The 14,788-nt window shown below is 37.1% G+C and overlaps 1 protein-coding gene across 1 annotated transcript in view; it reads left to right on the top strand.

The window, feature by feature from the left end:
* Window positions 1–14,491, top strand: part of camk1da (calcium/calmodulin-dependent protein kinase 1Da) — an 88,877-nt gene extending 74,386 nt beyond the window's left edge. Inside the window, exons 7-11 of the mRNA XM_026922817.3 lie at window positions 3,876–3,988; window positions 4,566–4,644; window positions 5,318–5,405; window positions 5,508–5,769; window positions 7,143–14,491. Of these exons, the coding sequence (XP_026778618.1) occupies window positions 3,876–3,988; window positions 4,566–4,644; window positions 5,318–5,405; window positions 5,508–5,769; window positions 7,143–7,273 (673 nt within the window). The 3' untranslated portion in view covers window positions 7,274–14,491. The remainder of the gene's footprint in view (window positions 1–3,875; window positions 3,989–4,565; window positions 4,645–5,317; window positions 5,406–5,507; window positions 5,770–7,142) is intronic.
* The last annotated feature ends 297 nt before the right edge of the window (window positions 14,492–14,788 follow it).

Genomic DNA, 14,788 nt, shown 5'->3' with positions numbered 1-14,788 from the left:
CTTGGTATGCTGGAGTTTGCACATGGTGCGTGTGCAGTTCTTTTTCTCTGTCTAATTCATATAGGGCCGTATCCAGAGTTGACCTGAGTCAACACACAGTGATGATTTTATACTCAAATTGTGCAAATCGGTATTCAGACGTAAATACAGGCTTAAGCACTGTTTAGTTATGCGAAAGCTGCGCATGTTGCATGGGGTGTCGGTTTAAGCCAGGTCTCTAGTTACATACATATATGATTCGTACAATATATGATGCTGATCTTGATGATTGAGATGTAAATACACTCCCAAAACTGTGCAATGCCATTTGAGGGCAATATTAAATACATAAATATGACACAATTAATTATTTAATTAATAATACCACAATATGCCCACAAGGTCACTTTCAAAGAGGACGACTGAGCTCTGAGTTTGTCCATCTTCATATCTGCTTGTGGACAAAAAGATTATTATTATTATTATTATTATTATTATTATTATTATTATTATGAGTAGTAATACTAGTAGTATTATAACATGCTTCATGTTTTGTTTGAACTGTTTCATGGCTTTTCATGAAAATATAAATTTAAAAAATCTGATTATTAAAATCTGTGCATCGATGCAGAATCATTTAAAGAGAGATTCAAGATGCATCTAAAAATTGTTTGTTTTTTCTCAGCCCTACTGAACAGTTTATTTCCATCCTTAGATTAGAGCAAATATTTAAATGCGATTGCAAGTATTGTCTAAATTCTTCACATTTGTTAAACATCCAAGGGCAACAGTGAACCAGTCATACTTCAGAGAGAGAGAGAGAGAGAGACACACACACACACACACACACACACATGTCCTGATCAGTTACAGATGTTGTTCGCCATCACTATCTCCTTAGATGGTGGTTTTTTTTTTAGTCCTGTTGTAGTGTTTGTGTCTGACTCATAAAAACAAGGATTTAACATCCATTTACGTGTGTGTGTGTGTGTGTGTGTGTGTGTGTGTGTGTGTGTGCAGTTCAGACCGTGCAATCACACATTGTCATTTCCCGTTTGAACTCCGCCCACCATTTCTGTTTGTCTTTTTTGATTGTCTTCCCATTTCCCCAGTGAAAACAAGCTTTTTTTGTCTTTTTGTGTTATTTAATCTGTAGTGCTTATCTGAACATCTGGACCATGCATACTCACAAAATGTCCTCACTATAAGAGAAAAAAACAAACAGCCCCCACAGCACTGTTCTAAAACATGCAGTGCAGATTTCACATGAAAAACCAAAAGTCTTGAATTCATTTGTTATCGGATTTAAAATTAGATTTTCACGCATCTGTAAGATCCATGTTTACGATGAGAATATTATAACTATGCAGTTACATAATAATACTCTATATTTACATGTGAATTTGTGTGTGCTTGCATGGTGTGAATGGGTGTTGAATACAGTCCCCTCCTAAATTATTGGAACAGCAAGGCCAATTCTGTTGTTTTTGCTATACCCAAAAGACATTTGGGTTTGAGATCAAAAGATGAATATGAGACAATAGATCAGAATTTCAGCTTTCATTTCCTGATATTTAGTGAACAAGTGACTGAAACAATTAATAGCCCTGAATGTCTATTCTTGGTTTAAGTCCTGAGTTTCACCTGTGAAGACTGCATTTGTTGTTAAAAAGGATAAACCAACATGAAGACCAGAGAGCTGTCTCTGGGAGAAAAGCAAGCTATTTTAAAGCTGAGAAAAGAGAGAAATTTGATCAGAGCATAGTTGGCATAGTCAGTACAACAATTTGAAATGTCCTGAAAAAGAACCACTGGCGTACTGACAACCAGACATCGAACAGGTCAGCCAAGGAAAACAACAGCAGTTGATGACAGAAACATTGTGAGAGCTGTGAAGAAAAAAAAAAAAGAAATGTGTGAAGAAAGAAAGGATCTGCTCAAGCACCCAAATATTAAGTGTTATTTACTTTAAGACTATCTGTTCCAATACTATTGCTCAGATAAAAATTGGTTTGCCACCAAAGGTGCCATGTTCTAAGTTGTTTAATACATCTACTGTAGATGTAAATATCGGGAAATGAAAGCTGAAATTCTGATTCATCGTCTCATATTCATCTTTCGCTCTAAAACCCCAAAAAATTGGCCTTGCCATTCCACTACTTTCACTGGGGACTGCATGTGATGTGTGTGCTGTGTGTGTATATGCTTGTGTGTATGTGTTTGATTGGGCATATGTGTGCATGTGTGTGTATGTTTCTGCACTGTGTGTTTAAGTACACCAAGTTAGAGATGTGTGTTAAATTGCCTATTATCTGTGCTCCTGCATTAACCAGCGCATCAGAGTCGAAGCCCAGCCAATCAGGTTCACTCTGAAACGCTCTCTCACGGCTGATTGGCCTCCTCTCATGTGTGAACATTACATTAGCAACAGGGCAAAACCAGTGCTAATTCGCTAAGCGTCTGCATAGCAATCCTGACGTCAAGGGAGGAAAACACAGAGCTAATCGGGTGGAAATCAGGCAGATTACCATCCATAGCTCCACTTTGGCACTGTTAGCCTGTGTAGCCAAAGGGAAAGGCATTTTAACAAGTTTGATGACAAAAAGGGAGGGGGGGAGGGGTCGAGGGTGGGGGGTTAAATTCCAGGAGATGTATTTTTGTAATTTACTCTTCCTTCGTGCACAGGCTTAATCCACTTAATCAGCCGTCTTCCTGCCTAGCAGGCTGTGCGCTACAAGACTGTGGTGAAGAGATGAGTGTGCACTCTGGATCGTATCTCTTTATAATACGATTTCCTTTAATGTCATGACTGCAGAAATAACGTTACACAATTCGCACACAGGCACGCTGTTTTTACCTACACTGGTGTACTTCCTGGTCCAAACTGATTTGGCTCATAAATAGCCTTTTTGTTGTTTATATTAAGTTTAATGCCTTGTAAAGGACCACAGTAGTCTTGTTGGAACTAGTTGGTTCTATTTCACACAATATAAATAAGTATTTATAATAAATACAAAGTCATTTACACCAGGATAAAGCATTTACTGAAGATGAATGAATAAAGGAATGAAAGTGGTAAACGCATCACACAGCACCACCCAGTGCACTCCTGTGCTAATGAAAATAGCTTTTCTTTGTCCTGTGAGGTTCATATCTGATGGCCCGCACGCCAGTAGCAGCAGATATTCCTATTCGCAATAAGATTAAACCTTTTGCAAATTTCCAGCCGGTTATTATTTTTGTATCTGTTCTGTGTTTCTAGTAGGGGTATTTGATATTTCAATATTATCAATGAATCTGCTATGATACGATTTCAATTTTTAAAGCAGTGATTCGCTATTTGATGATATCACTAAATCAGCTACGATATGATTTAAATTTTTAAAGCAGCGAATCAATATTTGGCGATATCACTGAATCTGATGCAATACGATATGATTTTGTTTTAGTAACCTTGGATCGATATCTGAACAAGCTTTGTTCAGAATTTGAATATTAGGCCTAACTTTAATTCATGAATGATGATGACGTAGAGAAGGACTACTTTAAAATGGTTACAGGCAAATCACCTTGCTAACCTATTTACACATTGGTTTAAGACTATGAATTATTTTGTACATAGCAGTTGTCTGTCCTTGTTCGATGGTAATCAATTTATAATCAATTATAATATAATTTTAATTGTTGCCTTTTAAATCGATGCATTGATTTTTTTTTTCCACAGAACGGTCAGGTCCTAGTTTAAACCTGTCCTATAGCATTTGTGGCTGTACAATAACCTAAAACAGGTTAATGACTGGTTTCAAATGATGAATAGATTATATTTGTTTTATAGTTATAGCCTCTGCCACATGTGATAGTAAAGATGGCCGGTCTCTTTGTGTGTTCTCTTTCAGGCTGTGTGGATATCCGCCTTTCTACGACGAGAATGACTCCAAACTCTTCGAGCAGATCCTGAAAGCCGATTATGAGTTTGATGCACCTTATTGGGATGATATATCTGATTCAGGTGATTAGCTGAACATGTGTGTGTTTGTTTTGTTACAATGCTGATATAGAAGGAGTTAGTTAATAGTTAAAACTTTGTGTGTTGCTCCTTGGTACAGCGTAGCCTTCCCAAATTAAATAGTCACACCAGTGGAATTTAGAGGAGTAGTACTGAGAAACGTAGTCACGTAAATATTCACTTTACTTCTAACTAGCTGTTAAATTCGGACTTGCTTACATCTGCAGCACATACACTCACAGATACACACAAATGTGTACTCAGTTATCCATGAGTAATCCTGTGGTCTGCCAGTAAGAGTGCAAAAATGTAAGCATGGTGTTACAGGAAAGTGTCTCACCACATGTTTATTTCTCTCTCAACATTTGTTTAGAGCTTTTTTTTTTTTTTTTTTTTTGGCCATTACTTGTTCACTGTTGATTTCCCTAAAATACACTTCACTCTATTTTTGTAATGATTTTTTTAGGTCAGTGTTAAATATTTTAGTGCTTTTGTAAATATTTTCCTCTTCATTAACAGAAGTAATTAGCCACTTTGTGTTTGCTGGCAGTGTTCTCAGTTTTGTGTTTGTTCTCTCCAGCCAAGGACTTTATCAGCAGTTTGATGGAGAAAGACCCCGCTAAGCGCTACACTTGTGAACAGGCTCTCCGTCACCCCTGGTGAGTGTCGTTCTCAGAGTCTCGTTCTCGGGCTACTGCAGAGGTCTGTAACGACCAGGACACAGGCAATAACATGGCATTGAGGACATACTGTACAGTATTATATACAGGACTAGCTTTTACACAACATTATCTTGGCACCCAGACACCAAGGAAAGGCTAGAAAGTAGCCTAAATAAAAATATTTCCATGTAATTTTGGTAAATATATTTGTTTTCTTGAAGTAGAGATGTTTTCCAGAATTCAGCCACAGTGACATCTGATGGGTTTTCCCAGACCCCACACAAATATTTCAGTTATAAGAAACTGGATGAAGACAGTATACCCAGAATTACAGATATGCACAAGGATCTTTTTTTAATAAATAATACTTTGTTTAACACAACATGGCTCATTTTTTATATTATATAATCAAACCCTAATTTCCAATTAGCAAAGGGATAAAAAAAATTGGAAAAGAAAAGAATCTGGTGGTGTTGTAAGAACAGAGATAACATTTTGTAAAAGGATTTTAGCTTTAAAGCTTGTAAATCTTGTCAATGTGTCTCAGTGATCTCACTTGGATTATTTGCTTGTTTTGGGATCAAATCCTGAACGCATTATTTGCTGTCACAGTAACCATCAGAATTTATAATGCAGGATATGCATGAATAATAATTTGACTTTTTTTCAGGATTGCTGGAGACACCGCTCTCTGCAAGAACATCCACGAATCCGTCAGCCGTCAAATGCGTAAAAACTTTGCTAAAAGCAAGTGGAGGGTAAGTCGGGCCTGGGAACAGACATCCTGACACATGTTGTAGATTCAAATACAGCAGCTGGGCCCATCAGCAATGCTTTCCTGTTGCGTTTGTGTGTAACAGCAAGCCTTTAACGCTACGGCAGTGGTGAGGCACATGAGGAGGCTGCAGCTGGGCAGTAGTATGGGCGCCAGCATGGACAGCGCTCACCCAAACAGCAGCGCCCAGAGCCGAGGGCATGCAGCAAAGCAGCAGACGCCACCACCGAACCAAACCCTGAACCCGGCGTTAAACCTCAGCCAAAACCAGAAACCGGCTCCTAACCAGAACCAGTATCATATCAACAACATGTCTACAGAGTCTCCCACTATAACACGCAAAGACTGTAAGTAAGACTCTGTAGGACTGTTTGTGTGTGTTTGTGTATTAAGCACATTCGCAGTGTTTTTTTTTTTTGACTTTCAACTACTGGGACAAAGCAATAACTATCTAAGAATTCTGTAGTGTAGCAGTCTTCACTTGATATATAGCTCTTAAGATCCTTTTTTTTTGTGTGTGTATATGTATACACACACACACACACACACACACACATATATATATATATATATATATATATATATATATATATATTACACACACACAAAAAGATCTTAACAGCATGTCATATAAACATATAAAAGATTAAAACAAAGTAAGATAAAGCACATCTATAGTCACTGATAATTAACTAAAAATCTGTGCGAGATGGTACATAAAAGGACAATAATCATGATTAAAAAGACCTTGTGTTCCTAATAATTTTAGAGTTTAGTGGTGATAGAAGAAAACCTTTTTCCACCATCTTAGCTGTGAGTGAGGATCTTCACGATTAACAGCAGCTTTGTCTCAGCTGAGCAAAATGCTTGAGATGGGTTATACTGCTTCAGGAGATCAGAGGCAAGCCAGACATCATAATCAAGTCTTTGTAGTCAATGTGGAACTTAATAAGCAGGCAGTGTAGCTTGAATAAGACTGAGCTAATGTGCTCTGACCTTTTCCTGGGAAGGACGTGGACTTCTGCATTCTGGACTTACTGAAGATTCCTTAAAGTGACAGCAGGGCAGCAACACATTACAATAGTTGAATCTAGAGGTTATCAAAGCAAGCACTAATTTACTAGCATCATGTAGGGTTGGTCTATTTCATATTTTCTCTATTTTCACACTTTCACAATTACATGGAAATTAAATGATAAACCAGCTTCCTGAATTCTGGTGTCACAGAAGCTTTTCATTAAGTCATTTTATCAGAATTTAGGAGAAGGATGTTTCTAAGCTTTTGCCTCTTTAACACAGTCTCATTTTGGTATCTGTGCTGCTGAATCCGGACAAACTAATAAGTATGATTATGTATAATCAGCATAGAAGTGAAAGTCAAAATTTGTAAAAAAATAAAATAAAATAATAATAATAATAATAATAATAATTACATGTGAAGAAGGAAAACAATAGGGCACCTAAAATAGAGCCTTGTGGGATGCCATATTACATTTGGTCTCGGAGGTATCTTTATTACTCCTACAAAATGGTAATGGTCTGTCAATTAAGGTTTAAACAAAGCCAGAACTTGTCTTGGTAGCAACTGTCCATGTTTTCAAGCCTGTCCATTATAAATATCCTGGTCAGTAGTGTCAAATGCTGCACTCATTTCCAACAACATAAAATAGGAAACATAACTACAATCCAACTTGCTAATGTGCATGGTGCTCTTTTGTAGGTACAGCACCTCCTCATGCTTCCTGTTCTTTGGCGTCTGCAGCCGCATCCCCAGCTCCAGGGGCGGAGCCCTGCAGGCCACACCCCTCCTCAGTTGCCTCGGTGAGCACTGTGTTAACTGGGACCAAGTGACGCCAGGTCCTGCGGGGGGAGAGCTGGGAGGCCACGGCCCTGTAAGCCACGCCTCTCAGACCACCCCCCGCCCTGCCTTGAGGACAGGCAGAGGACTCACCCGCCCACTGGTCGCCATAATTAACCATTGAGAGACTCGACACTGCGCGCCACTTACTGCACACAGAAACTCGTCCTGCTACTCGAACCCCACGCCATCAGGGGGCACGACACACGCAGACAGGATGAAGAGGTCTAATTCACTTATAAGAGTGGATTTACGTGGCCGGACTTGAGTCTTATATGAGAATAATAGCGTGTTGTGTTATGAATGTGCTATGAATCACAGCAGCCATTTTACCCTTCGGTTACGACTCGGAAAGGACTTCAGAGGAATGCATAGGAGCGAACGTGATGTGTGTCTGCCTTGAGCACCTTCAGGCAGAACCAATGTCAAATAGTTGTTCTTATTCTACATCTCTAAGCTCTTCCCCTTGTATTCTCTCTTTTTCCCCCCTCACACTTCTGGCACTTCCTATAAGCTGTGTTTGAGTTGACGAGTTTTTTGCAGTTTTATTTCTAGAGTTTCTAGTCGTTCTCTGGTTTTCAAGTTTTCTATGATCTGTCTCGCAGACCTGCAGAAGTGCTTTATAAATCATGTTAGACTGTTTCGAACTGTTAATCTGGCTCCAAGTTGTATGTGTTTGCACATGGAAGTTCCACAGCTACTGACTGATTTGCTGTAGTCCTGCAGTGTTGGATTGAGAGTATAGAGTTTATTACCACATCACAAAATTCATCCAAATATTTGCCTCAAATATGATTTTTCTTTTTTATTACATGCACACATACACCCAAGCAGTGATGATTGACGATGGTAGCACTGTTATACACCATCTTTTTCTCAGTCTATCTATCTCACGTTTACACACACACTCACACACACATTGAAAGCCCCTGAAAAGCCATGGCAGCGTTGCTTCACACCCAGTGTACGAGTTCTCAGGGAATTCCACAGTTGCACTGGACATCATCATGACCATATAAATGAAAATTCTTCCATGTCTCGGGTTGGTCTCACCCCTTAGCCAGAGTAGAGCCCTTGATAGAAAATGTTACAATTAGGATATGTCCTGTGCACCATCGTCCACCGTTGTATCAGGCTGTCTCTACCAAAGGTCCGAGTCAGGCGGTGAGTATATGGGCTAGGGCTGCCCCCTGTATATCAACTAAATGCTTTTATTTATGTCATCATTTATGCACTTGTGTATATTTTAGCTTAATTATAGTTAAAACTGTCATTACATCTGGAAGTTTGGATTATTTAGCTAGTCAAAAAAATGCACTTGGCACTGAAAGATGGATGCAAAAACATGGGGGAGTGTTGGAAAAAACTTGGACGCACATGGACGCACTTTTCTGTAAACGTTTGTAAAGATGATTCCAAAATGGTGGAATGTAAACTCTGCAAAACTCATCACAGTACCACTATGTCGTTATGATGATGTTTAAAAATAAGTGTGAGGCTAAACTGTAGCTGATCTAACTTAGTTTGCCTTTTAATTTGAAAGCAACAATAGTAAATTACTTGGGGGGAAAAATTACAATTAAAAAAAACATGATTTGAATCCTTATTTTGATCATGTTTGAGTATAGACAAAAAAAATATTCCTTTACAGGCGTATCTCCCAAAAATCTTAAGCTGATGTTAGGTTTAATTTAAACGAAAACAGCGTGAACTGGGGTGGCGTGAGTTTGATTGCCAAGTGGTCAAAATGGGAGACAACAGGACAAAAATAAATCATGAAAAAATGATTTTGGGTGAAGGTAGTAGAAAGTTTACAAGCATAAATGGGAAATATTTCTACTTTGGTACAAAACCCTAAAACAGGGGTCATATGCTGACCCAACATATTACTTCAGAGGATCAAACCATGTACATGAAAAAATACTGTAGCAGAATCAATCATGGTTTTTAAAAAATGACCATAGTTTAGCGACTCTAAACATGAACCAGCGTCAGCGAAACATGCAGCATCTGTAACAGATCCTGTGTTGATGCCAATCACGTGTTTATGTAAATTATTTATCTGAAGGCAGCTAGTCAGAACAGAGACTAGCTACAGGACAAAAACTAGCTCACCAACAAAAAACAGACTGTATAAACACAAATGGACAAATAAGAATGTCTCAAATTCAAAACATACATCTCATCTGTTCAGAGTCCATGGCACTAGTCCAACGTGATCATGTGACGCTTCACTACGGAACAAAACATAACGCTCTTCATCCCGTCTTATTTATAGCCATGAGCTAATCATGTTTAAGTATTAAATGCTAACTGTTGTCAAGATTCAGTCATGTTATTTGTTTATCCAGATTTTGTAGCTGGACTTTTAGCCGTTAAACAACACATTATGAGTTGGTGTTGGATAGACGAGCAAAATGACGTGACAGAAATTTGTTAGCTTGTCAGTCAAATAAGCCACACCCCTAGGTCATGATGATATCAAGAGGAGAAAGATTTTTAGGGAGATACACTAGTAACAGAACATTCCTTTTGTTTAGCCTCAGAAATGATCAAATTTATATTTTTATTTTCAGTGTTACAACATGCCTGTTTCACAAATTCTTAAAAAAAAATATCTCTAAACACATTCAAGTAATATAACCTGTATATATTGACATTAGGTCAGTGTTTTTGATATTTATTTATTTATTAGCTCTCTTTTTGAAATTCAGGCCATTTGGTCAACCAAGAAAAATAATTACTACTAAATAAATTGTTTTGGAAGATACACTAGTAAAAGAACTTTTGTTTAGACTCAGAAATGATGGATAATAATGTTTCAGATTATGTTTTTTTAAAACACATTTTAAAGTAATTTCAGTGGTGTTGCACTTTTTTAGTGTCTAAAAACATCCTCAGTAACATATATAGTGAAATTAAAGCTTTTATTACTTATTATTAATTAGAACTTATTTTAAGTTTTATACTCCAATGTTTTTGATATTATTTCTATTAAATTTTGAAAGTCAGTCTTTTGGTCAACCAACACTGCAAAAAATTATATTTTAGCAAGTCCATAAAGAAAGTCTAATATTTCCCATTAATTTGATTAGACCATTATTATTACTACTACTACTACTACTAGTACTACTATAGAGATTATTATATAACAAATATAAGACAATTAAGCCTATTTCTAGACTTATTCACTAATTTCAAGCATAAAATTGTTTTCTTCTATTGGCACATAATTTTGCTTCTTTCTAGAAATAAACACTTGAAGTAAGCAAAATGATCTGCCAGTAGAATAAGACAATTTCAAGCTTGAAATGAGTAAAAATATCTAGAAATAGGTTTAACTCTCTTACATTAACAATCTAATAAAGATAAATATTAGTTGAATTTACATTATATTACTCACTAAAATATCAGAGGTTTTTTTTTTTGTTTTTTTGCGGTGAAGAAAATCGTTAGATGGGGACAGCCCTAATATAGCTACATATCATGTAAATATGTCACAAATCTACCGAGTGCGTAGTTAAATCAGACGTGTATGTAGTAAAAACAAAACTAAGACGGGGTGGAATTTAACTAAAAGTTAAGGGCTTTAAAAATCACTTATTCCGGTTATTCCGAGACCAGTGAGTCTCCTTGACCGTAAACGCTTCTGAGTGTCTCGCTTTGTCTCCTGCAGCCTTTACAATGTGTTGTTCTTGCAGGAGAAGGTGTGTGTGTGTGTGTGTGTGTGTGTGTTTGTGTGTGTGTGTGTGTGTGGAGAAGGGTGAAGGGTGTGTCACATTCTCCTAAGTGCCATCAGAAACGTCATGCAACTTCCCTCCATCTTGTTTTTTTTCCTCCTGAATGTTTACGTGTACATGATGTAGTCACAGGATTTCTGTTCAGGATTTATCATTTATCAGTGTACGCCATTTTGTCATTTCATGTTAAAGGTGTCTGAGATTCTTGGCAGTTTCTGTACATTTCTGTGTTATTGAAGATGTTAGATGTTATGGATGCTCAAAGGTACCCATGTACCCGGCAGAGGCCTGAGATTAGAAGCCAGAGAAGACCGTTTTTATCTGTGCAGTCGAGTATTTTTATACTGAGAGGAACTCTTGGAACTCTTTGTGGCTGTGTCTTCGTTTCTGTTATGGTATTTGTGCGAGTGTGAGTGTGTGTGTTTGTCTCACTGTCTGTGTTTATATGAGGTAATTGATGTGTATGTCATGCCTGTGGTGTTTTAAAGACAATGTGAAATGTTAAACACATTTTTCTCCCATAACATAATGTAATCTGATTGGATGGTGAGACAAGACCTGATATCACTGGTTAATTCCAGATTATGAGTTATATATTTTGTCTTTTAAGGCCAGGAACCACCCTTTAATTATTAATTAGAATAAATCTTTCCTGTTGACAAAAAGACAAAAATGTTGTATGACATTTTCAAAAATGTATTAAAATATGCAAATAAGGCAAATAACTTGCATTTCATTACTCACCTATTTAGCAAAACATTAATCATTAGTGCAATTTTAGCATAGGGTTATGGACAAAATTTCAAAGTCAAACTACCCAAGATATTAAGGGGGGAAAAAAGGATTTAAATCCTATGAATCCAGTTTGTGAGATGATGTGAGTGTTCCTCCTCTGAAAGGCTGAGAAATACCCCAATAGAATCGCAGAAAACTGTTCATCTATCAGCAAGAAAACATCTACACATGGACCACATGGACTATATAACATTACGTTTTAGGAAAACCTTTACAATGATAAAATTAAAAAAAAAAAAAAAAGGAGGGAAGAAAACATGACAGGATGTGGTATTCCAGGAAATTAGCCAATGATGAGGCATGTTGTCTGGACATTATCACACTGAAGTTTATTTAAGTGATAGAACATGAGAGGGAGCATGTAGTCACTAATGACATCATGGCTATGATTTGGTGTTTTGGATTACAAATTTTTATCAGTTGAATGGCTTATTTTTTTAGCCATTTATGGTTACTTTGAATGTTCACGATACACATTAGTGCATGTTATCACTAGTTAGCAGCTGTAAACAATCGTTCACTCACTAGCCTCCCTTTATCTCTCTCTCTCTCTAAGTAAATAAGACAAAAAAAAATCTAGCTTGTCATTACCCAGAAACCATAAACTCTTCTGCCCTGAAGACTTGCAAAGCACTGACACTGGAGACTCCTTCCATAAACATCTCCTTACAGAAAACTTTACCATATCAGCGATTATACATATTTCTTTTTAAAATCTCAAACTTACATTTATTACGTTTATCAGGTTTAAAATTATGTGACAAATCAGAGTCTAGAAAAGTACCATGGTATAACGAGAGATTTAAAAAAAAGTCTGAAAAAATAAAAGAAGATTGTTGTGTAGTTAATTAAGTTGGCATAAAAGTAAATTATTTATATCAATAATTCAGTTTCTTCCTACATATTCTGAAAATATAAAAGTTCTTGATGAAAAATATCCCAAATCTGGGGGTTGCAGATTTTTGCTGGTGGTACCTGGCCTTAAGACAAAGCACTGACACTGGAGACTCCTTCCAAAGCTGTTAAATAAACATCTTCTCACAGAAAGCTTACATTATAAATGCAATGACTATAAATGTTTCTTTGTTAAACAGCAATGTTTTAAATTATGTGAACCCAACATTACAATGGTATAAGGAGAGACTAAAAAAAAAAAAAAAAAGCTCTTGATGGAAAATATCCAAAAGACAGGAAATATCTGGCCTTAATGGAGTGATAGTGATAGATCATGTAGAATATGAAATAAAGTTAAAACGTTCTGATTTCAGGTTGTCTTTAACGCCATTAAGTCAGCGCTAACTTGGTGCATGTGAAAGGAGGAGTTGCATGGTGTCATGTTGATTGAAAAGTGCATACAAGATCGATCTCTCACTCTCTCTCTCTCTCTCTCTCTCACACACACACACACACACACAGCCGCCATTGAGTGTTAAAAATGACAGCGATGATGATGATGATGATGTGGAGAACTAAAGTTATGCCTGATCTGTGTTATTATCCTTATTTTCTGTGAGTGTTTTGCTCCATTGTGGTCTTTTGTGTACTTTCTCTCCAGAGTTTGATCACTCTGTTGGTCCAAAGGCTTTGTAAATAGATTGTGTACAGTACAAATCCTAAGACATGCTGACGAGACATGACGATTAAAAGTGTGTGTGTATGATCTTTGGAATGCAAACACGTTTGTCCTCTAAACACTGCCTTTTCTCTGGAGCTCTATCGCAGTGTACTGAACACACACACGCGCACACACACACATGCTCACTCACATCTGACTGTGATACACAGCTATTGTTGTGTATGTACATTGGTATGTTTTATTGTATTGACTGCTCTTCAGTACACCTCTCTCTCTCTCTCTCTCTCTCTCTCACCATTTATCAGAAAATCACGCTCCTATTGGACGAAAACGAGCCATTTCACAGTATCGGTATCCCAGTCCTTATCAATGGTGGGCATTTTAGACATAATACTTAGTTACGAATGCACTTCTATAGTCCTAAAGAATCAAGTCCCACTACAACATTATTTCATGTTTCTACCTACTCAGGCGTCGCGATTGCCTCTTTAAATTAAAAGCTGTGATTGACACATGTCTGTGCCACCCTCTAAACTGTGCAGTTTATTAAAATCGTCCCTCAAATATATAGTAAGGACTCTCAAAATTACTGCATGGTATCCACTGACAGCCAGGCAGCATCGCTGATATAAAGTGTATGAAATGATCACAAACACAGAAAAATCAAATGATATATTTTTGTTAACAAAAAAAAGCATGTCTAAAGAGCAACCTCTAAAGTGTTCATGTATTTCCAAGAGCCCTTACGTATATATACATATATATATAAATATATATAAATATAAATAAATATATATAAAACATGTTTTGACAATGCAGGTCTTGTTCTCACCGCATCTCCATGGCTGCCCTCTCCAAAGTTGCCCAGTGAAATGTGAAATATATAATCTATATGCATGTGACAAAAATATGATCCATATTTTGGAGTGGCATATGAATTACTAACGTTACTGTGATGTGAACCTTCTGTTAATATGGGGCTTGTATATCCAATGCCTTTGACAATCATCTGCACATATCAAGAGTTTATATACCATGCTGTAAAGAAACAGGGAATGAATGTTTTTTTTTTTTCCTCTAATAAATCCTGAATGATTAATGCCTCTGTGTTTTCAATGGGATGGTGGATTAATTTTATTTCAGCCTGCAGACCCTCCACTCACAGGATGTTTTTTTGTTTTTCGCACCATTCTGTGTAAACTCTAGAGACTGTTCCCAGGAGATCAGCCCATCTGGCACCAACAACCATGCCACGGTTAAAGTCACTGAGATCACATTTTTCACCATTCTGATATTTGATATGAACATTAACTGCAGCTCTTGACCTGTATTTGCATGATTTTATGTGTTGCACTGCTGTCACATGATTGGCTGATTAGCTAACTGCATGAATGTGC

Source organism: Pangasianodon hypophthalmus, chromosome 18, assembly GCF_027358585.1.
Source record: "Pangasianodon hypophthalmus isolate fPanHyp1 chromosome 18, fPanHyp1.pri, whole genome shotgun sequence".
Lineage (NCBI taxonomy): Eukaryota > Metazoa > Chordata > Actinopteri > Siluriformes > Pangasiidae > Pangasianodon > Pangasianodon hypophthalmus.
The sequence above is the reverse complement of the archived record's forward strand: the minus strand, read 5'-3'. Positions and strand labels throughout refer to the sequence as shown.